Source organism: Spodoptera frugiperda, chromosome 1 (assembly GCF_023101765.2).
Source record: "Spodoptera frugiperda isolate SF20-4 chromosome 1, AGI-APGP_CSIRO_Sfru_2.0, whole genome shotgun sequence".
Lineage (NCBI taxonomy): Eukaryota > Metazoa > Arthropoda > Insecta > Lepidoptera > Noctuidae > Spodoptera > Spodoptera frugiperda.
The window spans coordinates 12,385,417-12,410,810 of record NC_064212.1 but is presented as its reverse complement, the minus strand read 5'-3'; the positions used below and the strand labels follow the sequence as shown (position 1 = coordinate 12,410,810).

Here is a 25,394-nt window from a genome sequence, read left to right as displayed (position 1 = left end):
TTATAAGGAGGTAGCTTATTAACATCATTTTAACTTTTTAACATAAGGCAAATCTGTATTTTCATTATTTTCACATCGTGAACTGTTAATTTTATGGAAACCAAACATCGCTACAGAAACCCGAATTTTAGTTTTACTTTTATTACTAAACTTGGAACGAATGCCTTTACCCCTGGTCCTTTGCCCCACCTATACACAGTCCACTAACAAGTGCAATTAAACTTTTAATAATTTTAACTGCTAACTGACCTAACTAACAAGGTCACCGGTTAATTGCCATACGTTACATCTAGTTGACGAGATTGCAGTTTTACACTTATGCCTCGTTTAGAAGTCAACTAGGGTAGTACTTTTGTCGGGTAGCTAGTATTCTATAGCTCTCTCGTTCCAACTTTGGAACAGAAGTGAGATAGAGCTACAGAACTACAAGGAAACCAAACATCGCAACAGAAAACCGAATTTTAATTCTAAACTAACCTTTAACTTAACTTTTATTACTAAACTTGGAACGAATGTTTCCCCTACCTATGCAGTCCACTAACAATTGCAATTAAACTTTTAATAATTTTAACTGCTAACTGAGTAACTAACAAACCGGTTAATTGCCATACGTTACTAGTACGAGATTGCAGTTAACGCTTATGCCTCGTTCGCAACTAGGGTAGTACTTTTGTCGGGTAGCTAGTATTCTGTAGCTCTATCTCGTTCCGACTTTGGGACAGAAGTGAGATAGAGCTACAGAATACAAGCTACTCGACTAAAATACTAGCGTAGTGTGAACGAGGCATTAACGTCAAGCTGCGCAATAAAGTTTAAGTTAACATCAATCAACCAATCAAGCAATAAAACCAACCCACATTGAGCAAGCGTGGTGATTAAGGTTCAAACCTTCTCCATGCAAAAAGAGGCTTTGGTCAGCAGTGGCCACCTTATAGGCTGTTGATGTGTTGTGATGTGTAACATCAATCAATGTTTGCCTCTCTACAGTTATGTTAACTTTATCACTTCACCATCGGGTTCAATTCAATCGTATCGTATCTTTACTATAAAACCATATTGGTTACTAAATATGTTATCGACAGTTCATAGATTAACGTTTCTATTTAATTGTTCTTATCGCTGCACTTCATGATAAATATATTTTTATTACTACATCGATTTCATTAAATCGTAATACTTATATCGATAGTAATAAAAATAATTGAGAAAAAATCTTACTTCATTATTTATTTGTAGATTTTTTTGTAGTATTAAAAATTTTCATGTTTGTCTATGTCATGTTTTTCTGAACAAAACCTTTCGGTTTTCAGTGAATACCTACTGTAAATCTAAATTAAATATTTAGTCTAGCAACATTAGCTATAATAATATTATTAATATTTACTCTGAGTAATACAAAAAGTAGAGAGCCCATCTTGCGGTATAAATCACTTGATATTTATCCTCTATGGGCCATACTTTATTCATAACTACACTTCATACGTACATACAGTGAAAGTGAATACAATTCGTACGTACAAATGTACATCAAGCGGTAATTACATAGCACAGACGTACAAATAAACCAATCCCACACGTCGTTACACGCGCAGTGGGGCGCAACTAACAATTTTCAAGTCTTTATTTTTATTTTTATTACTAGTTACGTTTTTAAGTGAAGTTTCTGAGTGATATTGTAGCAATGTTTCACGTATAAATTACATGTTGGTGAAATTTCAATTATGACAGTTGTTTTTAGGTACTTTTCTTGGAAATTCTTTAAGTATAGGCCGCATAATTTCCGGACCTACGGACAACCTAACGGAGTTTACGGGACAACTCGTTCGAAAAGATCAGGAGTAGAAACGTGGCTGGTTGTAATCAGTAAAAGTCTGACACTCCCTTTCGTCTCGCTCAAAGCGGAAAAATTCATTGGATGATTTTTCCCCCTCAAAAAAAGGCACATCATTACTTACCACCAGGCGAAACAGTCGCCAAACGTTTTAAAGCAGCAGTTTCAGTCAAACTGCTGATTGAACATTTCACCGTGTTGAACGAAAAGTAAATAAAAACCGTGTTCTGTATGCAATGCAGTATTTACTTCCAATACTTCCGCAACCAGCCATTTGTTAAATGCCTTTACTTACCAATAAATTGCCACAAAATGCAGACTGCAGAGTCTACCAATCAAAATGCTTCCGCCATTTTGTTTGCGTTAATTTGAAGTTGCAGTTAAGCCGTATTGCAGTACCACCAGTTGTGTATATAGTCCATCAGTTTACGTAGGAACATAACTTTTATGCGAAAAATGTTATTAAAAAACATAACACTATCTGAAAAGTAGTTTTGAACCCAATCTGTTAGTTATTTAAAGTTTATTTTCAAATGAATTTATACTTTGTTCAATACTTTAGTTGTTAGTTGGTACATAATAGTATAGTGAATTGCGAAGTTCGCTTCTCGAGAGAAGTGATTAAGACATTATAGGTATTTAGTTCGCTAATGTAGTGTACTTGATTGAGATGGAAGGTGTTTACCAAGACGTCGATTTCTAATGGATACGTGTAAAGATATTAATCACTCGTCTTATAGCAGTAGATGAGATGAGATGTTATAAAAAACTGTTAAAAAGTGAAATGATTAATGACCGTAGTCTGGTTGGTTTCGATAAGAAATTCTGAAAAAAGTTGTACTTCTTAGGTAAAAACATTAAGAAAAGTTTAAAGTAAAAACTAGAAATATCTAGTTTCTATAGAGTCCAGGCATTTCTTCTTAAATAGTTATTACGTCTATACGTTTACATAATTAACTCTACATAGGTACAATTATATTATAATCATCTCCCTTCACCAGCTTATGCTGCTTAGTTCATACTAAGTCGTCTATTACAGTCACAATCACAACTAACAACAATTTACAGAATATCACTAGCTACATTGACTGCAAAAATAGTCCTTTTTGCCATAACAATAAAGGTGTTATGACCCGTGGAAGTGATGGTGAATGTTCAACATTCTCACGGCTGGCTTTTTATTCGGTGTAACACGCAGAAGTAAATCGCAGCTGTGACGGTTACACAACCCTTAAACACGAACGGGTCGTGTAGACCGCATGTTGGATATAGGTAGTTATGCTACTTAATACCAGCCTACCCAGTCCCGGCTTCTTGCAGGTCATACTCATACCTGTACCTGCCCTTATTTTCTCCATTTATTTTTTCCATTGTCGTAAATGAAAATGTCTTACGGAAAGCAAACATTTGCTTCATTTTAGTATCCGACCGAAGGTCTATTTTTGGCTGAAGCCGAAACCGAAACCGAACTTTTATAATCATTTCTTTATTACTTAATTCACAAATTACAATTAGACCAATAAGTCTTTCTTTTACTCGACTAGACTAATAAATAAAATAAACAAACACTAACTTCTTAATAAATAATTAAATGTTAGTCAATCTCGACGACGCGACGTTTGCTCGGACCGTCGGCCTCAGCCGAATTTTGGGCTTATTTTCGCCGAAGATGGCTTTTTGGTGGGCGGTTGCCGAAACCGTACCCGAAGCTTCGGTCGGACACTACTTAATTTATGAATCTAGAACCATCCATATGATATACTTCTCAACATAATAAAACACTTCCTATTCTTGTCACCAAAAATTAATTCAAGATCTTTATTTACATTTTAATCGAGTTACTTAAACCCAACCTTGAACCATAAACCTGTATTGCCATATTTCACAGTCGCTTTATGTTTATGTACAATTTTTTCGTTTCGCCAATAAAGGGTCGTTATTCAACTGGGTTATGTTACGTAAACGCGCGCGTTTGCGGGTTGATTAAACAAATTATCGTAAGATTTGTTGTGGTAGGTGTAGCGAAGCGTGTTTACGGATATTTCGTATCGAATTTATTTAATCCATTTGCTGTGTAAATGTGTAAATATTTTGTATGTGTAAGCTGTAAATTGTGTTGTATGTTAAGTCATTTGAAGCCTTTTCTTCAGGCTTTTGTAGTTTTTTAACTAGTTAGCTGGATTTTACCATGAGCGTATGTTTGATGAAATAAATAAAATTATGCTACTGACTGTATTATAGCCAGAGATAATATGAGTGAGTATAGACTCACATCATAATGTGAGTCTAGACTAATATTATATCTGCATGTAATCTAGATTTATATAATTTGAATCTAGATATTTTTCACAAATGATACCCACATTCATTTTTATTCCCGTGCCACCCCTTCTCCTGCCCATTCAAACATCATCCTTTAGAACCTCAGCTAGCAACACGTTCAATCAATCACTTTGTATACCCAACAAACCTAGGTATCTATTAACCTGCCAGCCGCCATTTTTATATGTCTTTTTCATCCCTAAGCTTTCGAAATTACGTTTAGATCCGCCAGGATTACCTCGATATGAAAGTAATCCTGCGGTTTGCTTAGCTGCTAAGAATTTCATCCTTGGATAGCTATTTATTTGTTTCTGAGACTGTCAAATTGAATATACGTATTTATATAAGAGTTTTTTTAGAGGGGAAAATCATCCAATGCCAATCCAATCAATCCAATCCTTCTCCCGTCTAGGTTGAGGCGAGAGGGAGTCTCAGACTCTTAGTGACTAAAATCACCCTGTTCTTACTCCTGCTCTTTGAGTCGGACCCTTGATTAATATTTAATATAAAAATATTTTTTAATTATTACTTGTAGGTATTAATTTAGTAAGTATGTTGATATGTGTGCCTCTTTGGATAATACAATAGGTACACGTCCATGTTAGTAACGATATAATGAACTATTTTTTTCTTACTTCTTAGAAAGGCCAAAGTGAACGTCTAGATACTAACTTTTTCTCAATTGGGTTAAATTACGTATAACGTGAGACGAGACATCGATGTTTCATTACCTCTAGAGGTACTCTATGAAGGAAGGTTTGGTAATCGAATAGACTAATTTATGTACTAAGAGACCCTTTTAGCTTTTAAATTATGAGCTTTTTAGTTAATTTAATCATGTGTCTGAACATCTCTTGAATGCTTTTCAGAGCAAAATGTATTTATTGCTGGTTTCCGAAATTCTCAGCTCAACAGTATGTAGTACATAGTGTATGTCCATCCTATCGATCAAGCAATAAAAGACCTTATACCGTATTAAAACAACGTTTATTTTCATTGTTTCAGCGACAAGTGGAGCCGGTAGTGGTCCAGGCGGGGGCGACTCAAGGCGAGGCGGTGACGTCACGCCGCACGCGCAACCCCAGAGGCGACTTATCAAAGTGGACTTTGATAATCTTGAGGTAATTTTATACTTTCTCGCTATAATGATAGAGTTTATTTTAATGTATCAGTGTCTGTTTAAAGTGTCAAGTTAATGTTTTCTGTGTTTGACAGTGACATGACAAACATTCATAAATACTATCATTATCGCAAAACACACATTTGAAGTATTAGTACTTACTACATATAATGTTTTTAAGGGCTCTAAAAGACGCTTAAATATTAATAAAATTAATGATATTTTCTCACAAGAACACCATTTTTTTTATAAATTGCTTCATAAAAATCAAAGTAATATATTCCATCATCAAAATTGCGGTTCCATAGAAACAAAACAGTATCGTAAAGAGAACAAGAGTCTCCTCAAACTGCCCTCGGAATATAGCGCGGTAGTGTTGGCACTCTTGGCACTATGCCACACGACATCATTCCTGATATCTAGATTATGTTATAACAGCCCTAGCCTCGGGTCAGCGGGCAGATAAAATGTTAAGGAACATTTTGCTACTGGAAACTGTTTTAGACCATTTTAGAGCTCTGAGCACCATTCTCTTGCAGTAAAGTTTATTTCTTAAGTTTTTTTGGATAATATTTAGTAACCTTTAGTTAGTTTACCTTAGTTAACCTAGTGTTTAAAGTGAATTCCCAATATGAATCAACGTTTTTCTATTTTAAGCCATTCTTGTCTTGTCATCCAACATTACGTGTTTATCATTAAAGATAGGATTAAAATAGATGTCCCTAATTCATTCGGATTTATAGCATCACAAGATGCGCTTCACTCAGAGTCAGCTCTATTTCTAGATCTCTTTTAAAATTTAAACCGACCCAATTCGTATCCGAATTGACAGATAAATTGGACCGATTTCACGCCAATTACGTATCACATCAATTAAATAATTCTATTTTATTCGCAGTCGAAATTAAACGAATCAGACGTCCTAACATCGCAATCGTCGAGGGCCATAATAACCGTAAAATTGAAAAAAGAATTCTGGACTATTTTAGAGCAAAAAATTGAAGGTTCTATCTGGCCAGTGACACGTAATTTTGGCAAAAAAATAAATGAGAAACGTTACGAATCTTTTCTTCGGTAGGTGAATAGTTGTGTATCTCGTAATAAATTATAGTTTGTATGTATGTATTATATATAGGTAGTATATTTTATATGAGGTGATATTCATTGGAGCGTGAAATGAGTTTTGTCTCTCTTTGAGTTACAGTCACTATTGTGGCAACGAACGCTCGAAACTCGTCGGCAACCAAATTAATTATTGTGTTCTCTAATTATGAGAACAAACATAAATGTTTGTGAAGGCTTAATGAAATTGTTAATAGATAATGTTTTCATTTTGTGCGTAGGTACTTAAATGTAGGTAGATCCCTTATTTTGTTAGGAATTTTCATTGCTAATCTATCTTTATATATATAATTCTTCTGTAAGTGTGTATGTCACTGAACTTCTCTTAAACGACTGGACCGATTTTGATGAAATTTTTTGTGTATGTTCAAGGGGATCTGAGGATGGTTTAGATTCACTATTTTCTCCGCTGGACAATGTTTAATTTATTAGTAGTTGTTGATTTTGGAATGTTTTTTTACATTGGATCCGACAAATTTTTAAATGAAAGACATGTAGACAGGACAACGTCTGTCGGGTCCGCTAGTATGGATATAAAGTAGTTTTCCGAAATAAAATTACTGCTTGGTTAGGCGATTGGTCGCAAGTGCGACTGCTGAGCAAGGGGTCTCTTCTTCTCTAAAGGTGTCGGGCAAAGTATTATTGGATTATTTTCTGTTTTTAGAAAATTTCTCAGTGGTAGTCTGGAATTGTGCCCAGCATATAGCAATAGGCTTACCCTCTATTACATGGTACTTATAATAAAAAAATCTAAAAAGTGGGTGTACATGAACAGTGGCATTACGTGCCATAATGTGCACCTCTGCCTGTCCTTTCGGGGATAAAAGGCGTGACATTAAGAAAATATAATTTTACGTCTAAAAATGTACCTAAATAGCACTCTTGACACGTTTACCTTTGCACCAGTAAGTAACAAAGGAACAAAAGGAATGTAATCAATAAAACGCTCCGAATGGCCACTTAGGTTGGAGTCATATATTTGGGTCACAGGTGAAACCTTACATTGAATTTATAAATCCCATAGCACCCATAAGAACGTGTCGGATCTATATTTAAATGTATTATGAGGCAGGATTTTTGCTCTCATACATTTTTCTCTCTTGTAATTACGTTGTGGGCGTTACTGAGGCTCAATTAGATTCCGGTATATGTAAATGGTAACTTGAATTACGGCAGGCACTTCGCTTTTACACCCACCCACCCACGGTTAAACTTTTTTCGTGTGTTTGTTTGTCTGTTTGTTACGCTTTCTCGCGAAATATGACTGATGTATTTGGACATAGAGATAGACATAAGTGTGGGAGAGCCATGCTTCGGTACGAATGGGCCGGCTCGACCGAAGTGTTACCACGGTCTCACAGAAAACCGACGTGAAACAATGCCAATAAAAGGCCCAATCATCCCGCTCCCCAATTCTGAATCCCCAACAACCCTTAAATTCCTAACCCCCAAAAGGCCGGCAACGCACTTCTAACGCCTCTGGTGTTTCGGGTGTCCATAGGCGAATCCGATTGCTTACCATCAGGTGACCCGTCTGCGCGTTTACCGGTTTATACCATAAGAAACCTTTTTCTTGTATTTGTTTGTTTGTTACGCTTTCTCGCGTAATATAACTGATGTATTTGGACGTATACATAGACCTTGGATACTTTTATAAGACTTTTTTGCAATACAAGCCGCAGGCTAAAGCTGCATTGCACTTACCGTATAAAAGATTGTTACTCGCATTCTAAACAAAAAGGTTCCATTCGTATTTCGCATTCGATCTTGATAACATACTCTTCGAACAATGCGCACTTTACGCTTTACGCAAGCTGTTGCAACTTCGATTCTTACGCTGCCAACAGCTTTACGTGTTAACGCGCATGATAAAAAGCGTATAGGTACGCGTACGACGCAGTCACGCGATGGAAAACACGTAAAAGACCAACGAAGGAATTGTATGTTGTTTCTTCTTTATTTAATTGTGAGTTTTGAAACGTTTCTTGCTTCAAATTCTTTGTAACGGATAGACAGAGTAACTTTCATATTTGCGAAGGTTATATGGCGCCTTGTTTGATTTGTAAGAGCTTTACTTTTGTAAAATGATCAAACTGCTATTTGATCTGGACAAGTTTAAGCTATAATTACTATGTTTTTCGGCTTACACACGTAATTATTTGACGTGGATAACCATGCCGCGTTTTGTATCGCGGAATGCTGCTCACGGATATAAGCCTCTAGCATGGCTAGAAACTAGTCGAGTAAGCCGAAAAATATAATAATTGATTTAGTATGTTTCACGAGAGTTATAAGTTCTACGTTGTCCAATTTTTGAAGTTACTGCTAATCATTACAGTAATTGCACTTATCTACGCTACTAGCATAGACTATTTTACGAGATATCTTGAAATAATTCTAGTAACTCGCAACATTTACTCGTCTTCTGACTGCAATCGCTTGTAATAAAGGTTCTATATTCCCACAAAAATGACGAAATGTCTAAGCAACGTCACGTTTCATAACCTATACCTTAGTTTTTTACATATATCTGACTGACTGGCGTTAATTACTACCTAACAGTACTATACTATATACATAAGTATAAGTATGTACCTATCCTTAAAACGTGTACACTTGTGCAAACTAGCCTCACAAGGCTTCCGTGCCCCAGTTCTGTAAGCAACGGGACTTTCGACCTTAAACTTAAGGATTTAAATTAACTATTTGCATAGCACAGAAATCTGCTTTCAATGGACATAAAGTCGCTTTTGAATTTTAGATCTGTTTGTCATAAGTTTTGAATGATAGATGTTTTATGCTTGATTGGTGGCTTAGTTTACTAATTATAGTTTGTAAATTGTTTGGTTTCACTCCTTCAATACAGGTTTACATATAGCCAAATATCATAGTGACGTGTAACAGATAGGTACAAAAAGAAGTATGGGTGTTTAAGTCATAGGATCATTTGGTTTAACATCTTAATCACATCCTCACAACAGTTTTTCTAAGATGAAGTAGGTACCTAAATAAGTCCACAGTCCATAATACAGTCCTTTTTCCGTATTCTATGTTTAGTAGCTTCTATACAATTCTATTAACATAAATTATATCGGATATAAATCCTACCTTGATAATAATCAGCTAAGAATTAAAAAATATGAAAATCAAAAGATTATGTTTTGATCTGATCTGAGATTTCAAATAAAATGGGATTACTCAACTTATTTGCGGATGTCCACAGCTATTACACTGATCCCCTTTTTAAATGGAATCTGCGTTTGATAAAACGTACTTTGGCAGCGTCCCAATTCATTACGCTCTTACTCAAATTGAATTTATGTATTTATTATAGTGGACAGGACAAGAGGCTATTTAGTATATTACGTGACATACAAATATGAGACTAATTTGTTTGTCTAGAGGTCGCAAATTAGCTTGAGGGTTGTAATTAGTATGAGTGTATGTTGAAATAGGACGCGCCTATGTAAAATTGCTTGCTATTAAGAGTAATCAAAAGCCTATATTAAAACATTTCGTAATAGGAAAATTCCATAGTTGTTTGTAAATTTTGTAGAGTTAAATTACCTTTAATCGTTTGTAGGCCAGTGCAGATACCTCTAATAAAGATAAAAAGTAAAAGAAATTTATAGTAGAATGAAACCTATTAGAAATGGAAGAGAATATGCTAAAACAAGAAAAAAATAAAAATTCCACTCCATCCGAGTTCGGGAAGTGGGGGGGAGGGAGGTTTTAAGAGTAAAAATCGGTTTATCGCAATTTTTGGCGAAACTACAAGTCCAATGAAAAAAAGTTAAATGGCAAAGTTGTAGGTAATAAAAAGATCTACAACTTTTGTATTTACACTTTTTTTATATTACTTCAAAATTTTATGGAAAATTAAAAAAACTACGATTTCGGTTTTTTATTCTTATCTTTGACAAAAATATTAATTTTTTAATGAAATTTTGTGAAAACGTGCCTTTATACGTACCAAACAAACTGTAAATTTTTGAAATTGAAAAAAAAAATTTTACCAGATATTGATTAAATACCGAAAAATTATCCTAATTTTCAATCGAAAATTCACGCGTCAAAATATCAGCTTTTTTATAAAATTCGGTGGGCTGTTTGTTTGATGAAATCTCTACTTTTCGATAGTGTAAAAAAAATTACGTTACCATGGAAAATGTTCTCAAAAAAAGCAAAAAACTAAAAAAACTCGAATCGAAAAAAATGTTTTTCATCATTATGCACAATTTTGAGCTATTTATTACAATTAACCCATGTAGCGTAAGATTTAATGGTACATTGACAAATTAAAAAAATATATAAATTAAAACATTCTACTGTGATTAACAATCAAATAAGTTACTAATGTTTATTATTTGATAAGACATCTACAATGTTATAAGAAAGTTGTAGAATTTTGTTTTAATTAAATACGTAGATACTTATTTGTTGCTATTTGAAGATAATTTATAAACCTTTTTTATTTTTTAAGGTGGCAAAATCATTCAATCCAATCCTAGACCTCTCTCGCCTTAGGTGAGGAGAGAGGTAGCTTCAGACTCTTACTGACTAAAAATTACCTCTTTCCTAGTCCTGCTTTACGAGCCGGAGCCCCGGTAAACCCGCTAGGTAGTCCACAGATCCGGATCAGGCATCAGCCATACTAGACACCATCTGAGGTGGTCTGATGGCTCTTTGAAGCGCGCGCGGAACGCGACGCGCCGCATGCACGGGTCTAGGTCTGTTAGGGCGGCAAGCTACCCTTGCTCGCCGTCTACAGACCCGTACTTACGGAGGCCAGAGTTCTTTGCGCGATCCCCGATGCCCGGAGTGTCTCTCGCGAGGGCTGGAGGGTGAGGAGGTTCGTTCCCTCACGTGTCCCGCCTGCTTTTTTGCTAGCATGACTGCTTCGCAGAAGGAGGTGACGTCATCCCAGTGTCACTCGCTCCTCCAGAGACACTCCGGGCGTCGGGAATCGCGGGACGATCTCCAGCCAGCGTTCACTATCACCTGTTTTTTCAGAACATTTTTCATAGTAACGTTTATTTTTTTTTACACTATCGAAAAGTAGAGATTTCAACGAACAAACAGCCCACCGAATTTTATAAAAAAGCTGATATTTTGACGCGTGAATTTTCGATTGAAAATTAGGATAATTTTTCGGTATTTAATCAATATCTGGTAAAAAAATAAATTTTTCAATTCCAAAAATTTACAGTTTGTTTCGTACGTATAAAGGCAAGTTGTCACAAAATTTCGTAAAAAAAAATAATATTTTTGTCAAAGATAAGAATAAAAAACCGAAATCGTAGTTTTTTTAATTTTCCATAAAATTTTGAAGTAATATAAAAAAAGTGTAAATACAAAAGTTGTAGATCTTTTTATTACCTACAACTTTGCCATTTAACTTTTTTTCATTGGACTTGTAGTTTCGCCAAAAATTGCGATAAACCGATTTTTACTCTTAAAACCTCCCTCCCCCACTTCCCGAACTCGGATGGAGTGGAATTTTTATTTTTTCTTGTTTTAGCATATTCTCTTCCATTTCCAATAGGTTTCATGCTACTATAAATTTCTTTTGTTTCAAAACCTAACTGCACTGGGCTATTGGTAACCCAGATAGATAGGTTTTAATTTTAAAACTACACCTAGGCGCCGAAAAACCCTACAACAGCATCCTATACACATTCCTTAGTCAAGATGACTATAACAATTTTTAAAGCGTTAACGGCGAAGGAAAACTATTGAAGACAGGATTTGCCTTAGACTACCTCATTGGTCGAGTGATCGCAAGTGCGACTGGTGGGCAAGGGGTTTTTTTTCGGTTTTTCAAAATTCAGTAGTAGCACGGAGCCCGGAATTGTACCCAGTATATGGCTATAGACTCTCCCCCTGTTACACGGGACTTATAACACAAATGGTGAAAAGTGGGTGTACATTGTACAGTGGCATTACGTGCCGTAATGTGCACCTCTGCCTACCCCTGTGGGGATAAAGGAATGATACGACGATATGCATTAAAGAAAAAATCGTGTTAAAGAAAATTTCTTATCTAATTTTACCCCTTCATTACTTCTATTTGAATGTCAAGGGTAACAAAGATTAGTTTACAGACCTGACCTTACCCTCCCCGTAATGGGAGTAGGGTTATTTTTACATCGTTATTCTTGTAGAATGAGGTTTTTTTCTCTGCCATACGGAGCAGTTGAGTAACGTAGGTACATTATTTATGAAAATGAGGGGTCTCTTTGAAAGATGACTACAATGTTAGCCTTTGTTTTTGAAGTGAGACTCTTGTCTTACCTTTGGCCTTTACCCATGTGACAGGTATTACATTTCTCTTTATTCTTAGCACGATATATCAAAGGAATTGGTATCATTCAATAGAACCTTCCATCAGAAAAGTTTTATGCTTGTTAGTCACTTCAGTGGTATAGGAAAATAATCTTCATTGGTTATAGAGTAAGATCCCGGGGCCCCCAGACGTTACTTATTTTTGAAGTAACGAATTTTACGGTATAGATACTCTTCCATGTGTTTAAGAGAGTGTGTGTAGTAACTAGTTTGACTAGGCGGCCCGTTCACAGGTAGCAGGTAGAAAAGGTAGACAAAAACATAACTTACTTTTGTTAAATTTGAAGTGCTGATTTTTATATATGTCACAGAGAATATTATTAAAAATAAATATTTCATATTGACAGACCGTTTCTGTGGGCGGTAATTCCTCCCAGACGCTTCAAACCTCATAAAAAAATTACCGAACTTTTGTTATATTCGAAGTCTTCCAATTTATATATGATGTTTGGGGGACTATTTTAATACCTTTTGTCTACAGCTAGACCAATCCGAAGGGCCAAACATTCTCCCAGACACAATGAAAGTTCCGCTGTAAGTGCGAGCGTAGGGGCATTATGCAAGCGCTTGAGCGTGAGCGAGAGCAATATATTGTTTTCAGAACTACTCTATACCCTTTGCGCCGTAACAAGGTGCGGCTGACAGATTCAGCAACGTTTCGTATCACTCTTGAAAGTTGCTGCAATTTAAAAATTATGCCTTAGTATTTTAACTGTATCACATTCGTACTATGTTAAATCATTCGAAAGTGTAGTTAATTAAATTAAAACCAACCGGAATGTTCTAGTCTTTAAATAAAATCTAATGAAATGAAAAATAAAGTAAAGTGTTATGCGTATAACGTAAAGCCATAGTCGTGTTTAGTGATGGGATGTACTGCTACGATGGATGGGTAGTCGATGTTTTTTAGAATAAAAAACGTCGTTCAATTATCACTCTTAAAAAACCTTTAATTATGTGGGTAAATCTACTGTAGACGCGGCTCTCTCTGCCCGAACCACAGTGACTTTATCTGAGCACAAATATGTAGTAGACATTTCCGGCGCCTTTGATAATGCGTGGTGTTACTTAATCTGAAAGATCGTGGTTGCTTTAGTAACATATACAAACTAATATATACTTATATTCTTCACGGTTCTGTAAAACTATGCCCGACATATGTCAACGGTCCCATCCTTAATAATATATTTCCGGTAGTTATTCGTAAGGATAACTTCGTCCATAATTGCACAGACAAATCCTTCAGTTTCTCCAAAGAGATTACTGAATCGTAGCCAAGATACGGACGCCAGAAAATCTACACTGGGTCCATGAAGGGCCCGGAAGAAGCGTCCGTGGAGCTCCTTGCTATGCCATACCTCCTTGCGGTCATTGACGCTTAGTACCACAGGTTTGCGCCAGTTCTCTTTTGCTAAAGATAGTGGAGTGAATCCATTGTCCACTGCCGCTACTTCTCGATGCATACCCTCGTTTACTTTCAGGAAATATTCCCTGAGGTTGCACACCTCACGGTTATGAAGGGTCTTAGCATTTAATAAGCCTCGACCCCCACACTTCCGCGGGATGTACAACCTCATTATTATTATTATATATATATGTGATAGGGGCGAGACTTCTAACCCGTTAAGGCTGAGTTCTATAATTTTATTGACACTCGCGAATCCCCTCCCCCTAAAAGTTATGGCTATTTTATATTTTTTTTATAAATATATCAAAGGTTGTATGCGTCGTAGAAACAAAAAAAAAACGACTAACGGTACCTAATAACCTTGGCTAACTAATTCATTACCTTTTTCATATGTTTGATAATGTTTTGGTGAGAAAAAAAATCATTTGTGAATTATTTTTACCGAAAAAATCACTATTTTTCAATATTTTCAATTAGGGGTTCAACCCCCCATATTATTTTTTTTTTCGATAAAATTAGATGTAGTACTCAGCCTTAACGGGTTAGAAGTCCCACGCCTATCACATTGTATATATATATATATATATATATATATATATTTCTACTGCATTTCTATATTTTTGTATAAATATAAAAATAATAAATTGTTATTTAACTCAATAATTTGTTGTTGAAAACAAACCCTTTGTAGGCAAAAAAAATGCCATTCAGCCTCACCCGAAATGGAAGGTAGATTTAATGTTATATGAAATTTTCTCCATTTCTGTTATTTAATTTGTTGAATAACAAATATTTATGTGAAGAATTATTCTTTTTAAAAAATTTAAAAGTTTTCATTATTTTTAAATTTTTGGATGAACTATAAAACTAATAAAAATCATTATAAAGTATCAGTGTTAGAGGTCAAATTAAAGGTAATTTAATCAGCTTCAACATGAAGTTTTCATAAATGAGCTTTTTTTTGTCAATCAAAAGTTATTTACGGTTAAAGTTACAAAACTTGCAATTTTTAAAATTTTGAAAATTTTAAATGGCCGCCATTTCTAAACTAATTGACCGATTTTGCTCATCTTCGAACTCGACCTAGGTAATTACCCAAAAAATAGGTGTACCAAGTTTCATCAAGATCGGTTGAAAACATTCAAGATATCCTGATGACAAGGCTGGGTTATATTACATACATATATAAATTTTTTAACCAATGGTATTTTTGGAACTTACTTGACTAATTATAACATATGATAGCAAAATCTGGTGAAAATTCCACCATGAGGACTAATGCAATAGTTAGATTTCTAAAAATCTACCTAAAAATTAATTGTTTCGGGGAGCTTAATAAAAATTTGAATTGTGTCTGGGAGAATGTTTGGCCCTTCGGATTGGTCTAGCTGTAGACAAAAGGTATTAAAATAGTCCCCCAAACATCATATATAAATTGGAAGACTTCGAATATAACAAAAGTTCGGTAATTTTTTTATGAGGTTTGAAGCGTCTGGGAGGAATTACCGCCCACAGAAACGGTCTGTCAATATGAAATATTTATTTTTAATAATATTCTCTGTGACATATATAAAAATCAGCACTTCAAATTTAACAAAAGTAAGTTATGTTTTTGTCTACCTTTTCTACCTGCTACCTGTGAACGGGCCGCCTAGTCAAACTAGTTACTACACACATTTTCTTAAACACATGGAAGAGTATCTATACCGTAAAATTCGTTACTTCAAAAATAAGTAACGTCTGGGGGCCCTGGGATCTTGGTCCATTAAACTTGACTTACTACCATTCCATTAATGACACAGTTGTAAACTGTACCTAGGTACTAAGTATTGTGCCAACAACTATACAAACTAGTTTCCAAGCACAATGCAGCTCATCGCAGTTCCAAGTTCCGACATCCAATAACTTTCCCTTACAGTAATATATAGTTCTCAGTATAAAAGTGTCTACGTAAAGATACAAAATAACAGGTTCTGTACCTGTTACGTTACCTTCGTTGCACAACGGAGCTGAGGGCTTAGTACGAGGTACGAGGAGTACACAGGACACCTTTCATCGATGAAAGTGATGTCACAGATCATGTACCGATGGATCTGGGGCCTTAGTACTCAAGACAGAATCGAGAACGCGCTCTGATTGGTTGTTTCATAGGAGTCAGCCAATCAGAGCGCCGAACGCGGTCTTGTTTCGTCCCGTTAAACGTAAAGCAAACTAGTACTAAGGCCCCAGATCCATTGGTGCATGATCTCCGACTTTGTTCACTTTCATCGACGAAAGGTTCTGTTGTGTTATGAACAATATGAACTACTGCTGTGTGACTTCCCTTTTATCTGAACCTAGAATCAGTTCGTGAGGTTCATAAAATACGTGAGAAGTATCATATTAAGTATGTTGCTATTTGATACTTGAGTTGTATTAGGTACTTTGTATCATGTTGTTTGTTCTAAAATGTCGTGATTAAAAGTAGATTGATACAGTGAAACCGTAGGTTTAGGGATACAAACAATAAATATCAACCCTGTTTTAAAACGAGCAATTTTAACTAAATTTTTAATTGAAAGGGTTCTACATATTCTGTTGTCTACAAAAAGGTAAAAATTGCCACGCGGGGTGACCTTGTTTTCTGTATCTTTGAAACGTTTACTCATTCTTCATGTTGTATAGTTTTAAATTCTTCAAATATTCTTGTATAATTGCGTTTCCATTAAAAAGAAATCGAGTAATTGCCCTTAGAGGATGCGTAGTTTAACCCCATATTAATCTCCTATCTCTTCCACTAAACTGCTTAAGAAAAAATCCCGGCCCTTGTTTGATGCCCGTGGGCGGTAGACTGTCATTCGCACCGTTATCAAGTTGAAGATAAATGGCGTCGTTTCCACCCTTATCCCGTGGACATAACGCCTTCCGCATTGATTAGAGTAAGAAGCCCCCGGGGTATGCTTGGATCGGGAATAAATGCATCCGTTTGTGGGAGAAATAATCATTTACTTGCACTTACGAACTGTTTGATTATTGCCTTTTATAAAAACAAAATAGGGAATAGAGAAGCATTAATAATTTATCAACCTTACCCCTTTTCTGGAGTGCGAAAATCATCCAATGTCTTGGTCATTCCGATATGGGTGGAAATCAATCGGCGACATCCTGATTTAACGAAATCCTGAAGTTAATGTATGAATAGAATCCACGGGATAAAATCCATAAGCTGCTTGCTGTACAAATAAACCTGAAAACTTTAAATGTAAAATATGAACTGAACATCTTTAGCGTTTAAAATTAACTCCATCAAACTTTTTAGTTATGAATAGAAATTGCTATAAATATTTAACGCCTAACTCACCTCCCGAGAGAAACAACTGATGTTTTATTGAACAAAGTGCTTGAATAACAAAATATTTCAGTGAAAGAGAATCGCAAGTAAAGCTTATAAGATATTCTATAAGGTCAAATGAGGGTTAATACTATTCATGGATTTATTATAGTAATAAAGTATTCATAGTTCAGTACATATATAAATTGTAACAATTCAAATGAATATGCCTATTTGTCACAAATCTGGCTCCATTATTCGCGTGTTGAATATTATTTTCTGTATGGAAAATTGCCTAGACTAGGAACTTAAATAATGATGTCTAGACAGTCCTAGTGTTTGTTATGAAAGTATTTAATGTTTATAAATCTAACCGCCGTACTCAGAGTAATTTAATGGTTCCTTAGCAATTCTCTTCGGTACAAAATCTAAACTAAGGAATAGTTTAAGTAATTACAAAATGTCTCTAAGTACGGCTGTATATAATCTTGTCATATTTTAAGTAACTACGCATATTGAAGACTACGAATCAAAATATAAATATTATGTAACATTTCTGAGTCCACATTCTTGCGTGAAAAACAACTGAATTAAGAAGTTTCGCGAAAATACTTCTACGTTTTAAATTCCTTGAGTTAAAATTATCAAACTAGTTTTTCTTACGTTTTAGTTGTTTATTTTGCATAAACTTCACGTTGTTTTACTAATTAGGTCGGTACTTGACTCAATTTAAATAATCTTGTTGGTTTGTTTCAAATCCTGTTTTCTTTACAAGTAGGTAGTTGAGAACCAATTAGTCCACGCGTCAGTGGAAGCCAAAAATGTTTTTCTAATGTTGTTTTGAAAACAACCTTCAACTGTGCCATTTTCCGCTATATGCGACGGATAAGTTTATTAAAAATTTTGGAATATTACAACAAATATTGTTACGCCTATTATCCCCGAAGGGGTAGGCAGAGGTGTACTTTATGGCGCGTACCTAATACCATCCATTACAATATAGTATATTGAATATACTATCCATTTCATGTCCCTTTTTTAAATAAGCATAACTGTAAGTTTAACCTCTCATTTTGTTTCCAGGACGATGAAGATGAGGATGACACAGAAACTTGCACAAGCCCTGAAGTATGCGCACCACAACCTTTCCCAAGGCATACAGCCCCACAGCAACAAACCCCCAAACCTTGGAAGAGGACCGGTAAGCAAATTCCAATTCTAACCTAAAAGAAATAAAGAACATTTTTGAACTGTCAGTGTGCCAAATTGAGTCCTAAACATTACCATTAAATGAGTTTTAAATCGACTCAAGCACTCGTTTCTAAACGCACACCTTGGCAATGATTTTGATTTTGATGAATTGGTGACGTCACGCAGAGGAGCCTCCACGGGCGCCGCCGCGCACGCGCATCTCCCACGACGAGTACCACCAGTTCTGCGACCAGACCCTCGAATGTATGACAGCATGAGTTGAAAGCATGTCAACGTAACCACGCTTATTACCTTTGCAATTTATTCGTTGCTTTGCAAAACCAAAACCACATCTCATTGTCTTTTCAGTTCAGTGATTCAGCGGACGATAACCAATCGAATACTGCGATTATATCCGACGCCCATTTTCGTCTTTTTAAAGTTTAAGTGCCTTTTTGTTTATCAGATTTATTAGCTCATAAACACATGTTTTATCGTCGCCATTAACTTTATTGTAATCAGTGTTAGTTGTCTCATTAGTGATTCGATGTTGACTGTACAAAATTAGTCTCATTTAGGACTTAGGTTAGATCTAGATCTAAATCACGTAACTCCTTCGTAACTCGACTAAATTCACTGTTTGGCAGGTTATTTCATTTCTTTTTCTACACGTTTGAAACTAATTTTGTAACCACTTTAATTTTATTTTTTTGATGTTATTTTAAATTGATGTAAATATGTATTTGACTTCCTAATGTTAGCCGATCATTTATTTACCTACTATCGTTAAAGTCAATGTTATCTTTGAATTAGATAATCAATAAATGCATACAAATTAATTATACATTTTAATTACCGTCCTCAATTTTCGAATCTTCAGCAACAGAAACTGCTTCTATCTTTTCAAGACTTTTAAAGAAGCTAAATCCAATTTTTTACTATTGTAGTTAAGGTTCAAATTACATTGTTCCGTTTATCCGCAGCATATGATCTGGCGACGCAGTGCCCATCACGGCGGGCGTCAATGCGACGGCACACCGTCACGCACACCGTCTGCCCTACCACCATCGATGGAGCTCACTCATTGCCGCATTCAAGGTTGGTTTAGGAAATATACTTTTTGCTAAACTATCTAAGTTCATTTTTCTTTGAAATTATGAATCTTTAGTTACGTTCATTCATGACATAACATCAGTTACCAAACTCTTTGTTCCTCGAGTGATAAACAGTGTGTTACTAAAAGAGTCTCTTTTCGGAAGTTCTATTTTAAACAAATGGAGTTTCTTGCTCGTTCTTCTCCATTCGAAGTTACACTATAGAACGAACACCTAACTTCATTGATGGACATACTGACAGATTATTGTTTATTTCTTTATTTGATGACATTAAAGTAACTGTTTATGGTTTAATTGGAATAAATGATTTGACTGCGACTTTCATTTATAAGGGGCTCTTATAAATGAAAGTCATGGAAAGGAAAAATCTAGTTTCTGTACTCCGTGAGAACCCCTATGTATCAAGACATGAGTAATCTAAGTATTTTCTTGACTATTGGTAGGACAAGATCATTGATTTATTTATTTTTTGTTCTTCTCAGTGTTGTATTATTTATTGATATTGTTTTCTTATTTAGTCTTATTTTGCGCACTGGGATTTACTCAAGGTTTTCCTTCAATATTTATTTTCCTGGTTGCATTTTAATCAACAGTCATTTGTAACTTTTTTATTTGTCTAGTTCCCTCCTTATAATATTTTTATGTTTTTTTTTTTATCATTATGAACATTCTAAACATTTTAATATAAGGAAAACTTATAGATATTAATTTGATTCACACCTTCAATCAAATTACGACCTTATATAACATTGAAATATGATATATTATAGAGTTGAAAGCTATACAGTTGCACATTTTGAACAAAAAACACTGTGCTAGAAAGTTTCTACTTCAGGTCGTTGGTCAAGAGGTCAAGATACAATGTTTCTGGGTTTCGGGCATAACACTGTTGTTTTAAAGCTCTGTTATTGTTAGAATTCAATAACCATTGACATTATTCACTTAAGTTTATATTTCGACACCAGCAATTTATACTGCGCTAACTCAAAAAGCGTACTTTACAGTAGAGGCGTTTAAAGGGAAAAACGTGATAACTTTTACATTAATTAAGATACTTTTTTGAAATTTGGTATGCTTAATATTTAATTAATTCATTGTAATATCTCATATTTATATTTCCTTAATTATTTCTATTTTTTGATTTAGCGCAAGTTAGCCGTATATAAACGTAATTCATCAAAAAATTTTTACATCTTATATACCTACGTCTAACTAACGTTAGCGTAGTGTAGTACGGGACGTCGTAGTGCATGATCAATCATCTGATGCATATTTCAATATTTTATAAAGAACATGTACTTACTTACAAAAAGAATAGTCAACGTACCATTAATAAACTAATTAATACGTTAACACATAAGTATTTACTATGTAAAAGTCGCTAAGTCGTTCATCTTACAAACGAACAACTATACACACGAACGCACTAAACTCCGCTAACTATGAGTTAGTGCAGTGTTGCACGGACTTTGACCAAAGTGATCCCCGCGCACACTCCGCTAATAATAGTTGGCGTACTATAAATCGAGTGATTTCAAAAAGTACCTTTACTTAACATTTTATAAGATTTGTAACTTTCTTATTTTTGCATATTTCTTCTCAATTTTTTTATGACGTATGTAAACACACATTTTAAGCAACTTGGCATAAAAAAGTTTTTTCCAAATTTCGAGTTAGCGTAGTATAAATTGTTGGTGTCGATTTATTGGAGCATTCGCATTTCTACAATAAGTGTATCTTTATTTCTGCAGATCAAATGCATGATAGGTCAATTTGACAGTGATAAAAAACTTACTTGAATCGCGATGCACAATTATTTTAACTAGTGGTCGCCTAGTGGTTGAAATTCAACCATATACGATTTAATTTACAATACTACTTAACATACGTTCAAGGATAATTTTTATTTAACCCAAACTCAAACAAACTCTTTTATAAAACTCTATTCATATGAGACGTGAGAATATCATCGCAATGTCTATCGATTTTGACGTTTTGTCAAATACGATCAGATACTATGCATGTGTGTGTAATGTTTTATTTATTGATTTAATGTACTTTATAAGCATTATTTTTGAAAAATATTAGCGTGTTGCACTTCTCCTACACATAAACTATAAGTGTACCAAATTTTATGCTCCTACGTCCGCGCAATTTTCGTAAAAAGCGGTCCAAAGTTTTTGCATCACGTATTAATATATAGATAAAATCTCAGTAATTAGGCTATAACGTTCTACTAATAGTAACTACCATTTAAATTTTAACCTTATTTCTTTCATCACAGACCGGGATCTCGAGCATCATGCGCCGGCGCAGCGTCTCTGGCGAGCAGCGACGCAGACGCACAGCTCGGAGAGTTATCCTGGTCACGGTCTAGTTTGCAGGACGAGCTTATCAAGTCGGTTAGTGGCAGCCCCAACAATGGCTCGCATGTGAGTAGAATGTAGTGTAGATGAGATGGTGGTGGACGAATTTCAACCTTAAGGACCTGAATGGGTTTGTAAGGACTAAAAAAGTCCTTTGGGGTGACAAAGTTTGACAGATATAATTACTCTTTGTACCGTAGATCGATTGGTAGTTTTTTGCACGCACTTTGATTGTATAGTATTAGTAATTTAGCAAATCATTCTAAATATGAGTAATATGAAAGTTCGGTTGGGATCAAATAAATTTTGTTGTTCACAAATGTAGTATGGGAAAGGGGGGATTTGTAGCATTAAAAGTTTAGTATAATCAATAGTCCGTAAAACGTAGATTCTATTAGAGCTATTTTGTCGCACATCAAGCATGCACTTACTAATAATGTTAGCAGAATTTGTAAATAGCACATCTATGCACGATTTTTTCAGCTAGAATTGGAATTAAAAGTAGTTTAGACAAGTAGTGTAGGTTCAAAAAATGGCAGCAAATATTAGCAGAACTTTATAGAAGCAATTCTTCTGATAATCGAGGTATCAATTTAAACTGGTTTTTCATTTTACAGAAACAGTGGCAAGATGCCATAATGTCTGACGACCGGTTGTCTCTGACCCTGGAAGAGATTGTTCACATCAGGTCTGTGCTGACGAAGGCTGAACTGGAAGTACTGCCCGTTGAAGGCAGGGTCAAGGAAGACGTTGAAAAGAGAAGAGTAAGTAGACTTTTTGGTAAAGAATTAGCTTATAAGAAGAGTAAGTAGACTTTTTGATAAAGAATTAACTGAGTAGAGCAATTTCGTCATTTTCAATAACGTTCAAATTTCCTAATCTTAAGGTAATACTAGGAAAATAACACAATTAACGCCCGAATACTGAAATGCTACTCAATTTTAAGTTGTACTTAAATATCGTGCTATCTCTGTCATTTTATAAAGAATTAATAAGGACAGAACTAGTTTTGACAGCGTCTTAAAATTGAGTAACGTTTGAGTATTCGGAGTTAAGACTCTTAAGTAAGGTTCCTTTCCTGAAATATATGAGAATTTCTTAATAATATTTTCTTCTTATTTTTCAGGTATGCTTCTTGTGTTTGAAGACCAGATTCGGAATTTTTGGTCCTTGGGGCCAAAAATGCAAACTTTGTAAAAAGACTGTCTGTCAAAAGTGTTGTTCAAAGGTGAGTTTACAAAACTTCTTACTTAGATAATGCTTTTATTTTTGTTTCTATTCCCAGCAGTCCCTTGGTGGAAAACTCTTGACGAAGCACTTAACGTCTCGTCTGTCGACAGAGATGAGACACAATAGAAAACATATTGTGTCTCGCGTAGATCTGCGTTCCGAGAATACCAGAAAAATCTCTGCCTCTTAAGTTATAATCGCACAATTATTTCTATTGCTATAAGACGCAAATAAATACAGCTTTATTAAATTCTTTTTATGATATAAGCCGGTAAACGATCAGACGGATCACCTGATGGAAAACAATCGTTGCCGCCCATGGACGCTCGAAACACCAGAGGCGTTACAAGTGCTTGCCGGCCTTTTGGGGGCTAGGAATTTAAGGAATTTTATGGCGCAATCTGAAGGAAACCTTTACCCTGCAGGCAGTGGATGGAAAAGCCACTTGTTTTTTTTAAATTTTTATATACGTTATTGACCTATCTATTTATTCTAGATGCGTATCCCGACGGAGCACTTCGCCCACGTGCCAGTGGTGTTGCTGAGCCCGTCACTCCTGCCCTCCCCGGAGGACGAGGCGCACTCCTCGTTCCCCAGGAGTCTCATGTCCAGGCTCGTGTCTCCTGAGTACTCGGTACGTGGTCTCTTTTTTCTCTCATAACTTTTTTGGAGATGCTCAATTATTTTTTGAAAATCTAAGTTTTGATCTATATTTATTTGAAAATCTAAGGATATACCTAATCGTATCACGATTCATTCCATTTGCTATTTGTCTAGTTTAATCTTTTTGAAGTAATCTTTAACATTTATTATTCAGTGGTCTCTCATAAATACCAAAAAGTGAGTGTTATATTTTAATACGTGCACGGTTAAGCCATGATGTTAAATGGTTAAATATGTAAATATCAACCACATTGTTTATTATTCTTTGTTCCATCAACCTCCAACAAGAAGATGAGGTATTATAGTCCAACATAATGGCCGCGTAAATTACGTTTCCCGTAACTCGATCTGCGATGAGTGGTAATGCGTGGTGTACCGCAAATTGTAGCCGCAGAGCCGTCAATATTATAGGCGATCATTGTCAATCATCTAGTTTTATTACGACATGATGCATTACTTGTGTCTTCCGTTATGATATAGTTAGGTCTATAATGTTCTTTTGTTCGGTTATGTAATGGTAAATGGTATCACTGTAATGTCTAGTTGTATCGTCTGATTGTCTTGGCTAGGTAGGTAGGTATATTTTTATGCTGGTGCTGAGATGCTTTAAAAGGACCAAAGAGCTGTAATATGGTCTTTTGGAGCGGTATCCTTTATTCTGATAAAGTCTAACGCTAAAAATGTTACTTAATTTTAAGTTGTACTTAAATATCGTGCTATCTCTGTAATTTTATAAAGAATTGATAGGGACAGAACTAGTTTTGAGAGCGCCTTAAAATTGAGTAGCGTTTATGTATTCGGACATAAATGGCTCAGGATCAATAGCAACAGGCTGTTTAGTAATAACTGATCTGTCGAAAAGGGACATTTAGAAGACATTTCCTTATTATTTCACAGAGCATGGTAGAGAACAGTGTGGGCAGTGCGCCGAGTAGTCCTGCGGCGGCGCGGCGCGGGGGCGCCGGCGCGGCGGCACACAGCGCGCCCGGCTCGCGCGGCGGCTCGGCGCTCGGCTTCTCCGACCAACTGTCCGTGCCGCCGCACTCCATGTCGCGCAGCGTCGACGGACCGCAGGCCATGTCGCTCGTCAACACGCCACCTTCTACCCTAGATCGCAGGTAAGATATCTTATCCAAAGATGTGGATGTGAAAGTGAAGGATTATGAAAGCGAGGGATCACATCCTCGCTCTCCCAGTCTCTTACCCTCATTCTCCTAAGCCTAGGTACCTCCATACTTCCAGTCCTACCTTCACACTTCCAACTCTACCGTGACACTCCTACGCTCCTACTCCCAACTTCTCAACTTTACTATCACTGGCCCTGTCCCTGATACTCATATCAGTGACTGGAGTACAGTCACTCACTCTCAC

The 25,394-nt window shown here is 35.6% G+C and overlaps 1 protein-coding gene across 4 annotated transcripts in view; it reads left to right on the top strand.

Moving 5' to 3' along the window:
- Nucleotides 1-25,394, top strand: part of LOC118273551 (protein spire) — a 181,926-nt gene that overhangs the window by 153,266 nt on the left and 3,266 nt on the right. For 2 of the 4 annotated variants that reach the window (XM_035590584.2, XM_035590585.2), the window contains 9 exons: nt 5,159-5,274; nt 18,542-18,659; nt 18,836-18,913; nt 19,633-19,747; nt 22,049-22,196; nt 22,748-22,894; nt 23,257-23,358; nt 23,857-23,994; nt 24,921-25,141. In XM_035590584.2, the coding sequence (XP_035446477.2) occupies nt 5,159-5,274; nt 18,542-18,659; nt 18,836-18,913; nt 19,633-19,747; nt 22,049-22,196; nt 22,748-22,894; nt 23,257-23,358; nt 23,857-23,994; nt 24,921-25,141 (1,183 nt within the window). The remainder of the gene's footprint in view (nt 1-5,158; nt 5,275-18,541; nt 18,660-18,835; nt 18,914-19,632; nt 19,748-22,048; nt 22,197-22,747; nt 22,895-23,256; nt 23,359-23,856; nt 23,995-24,920; nt 25,142-25,394) is intronic. The other 2 variants (XM_035590586.2, XM_035590587.2) reach the window with 2 other exon arrangements.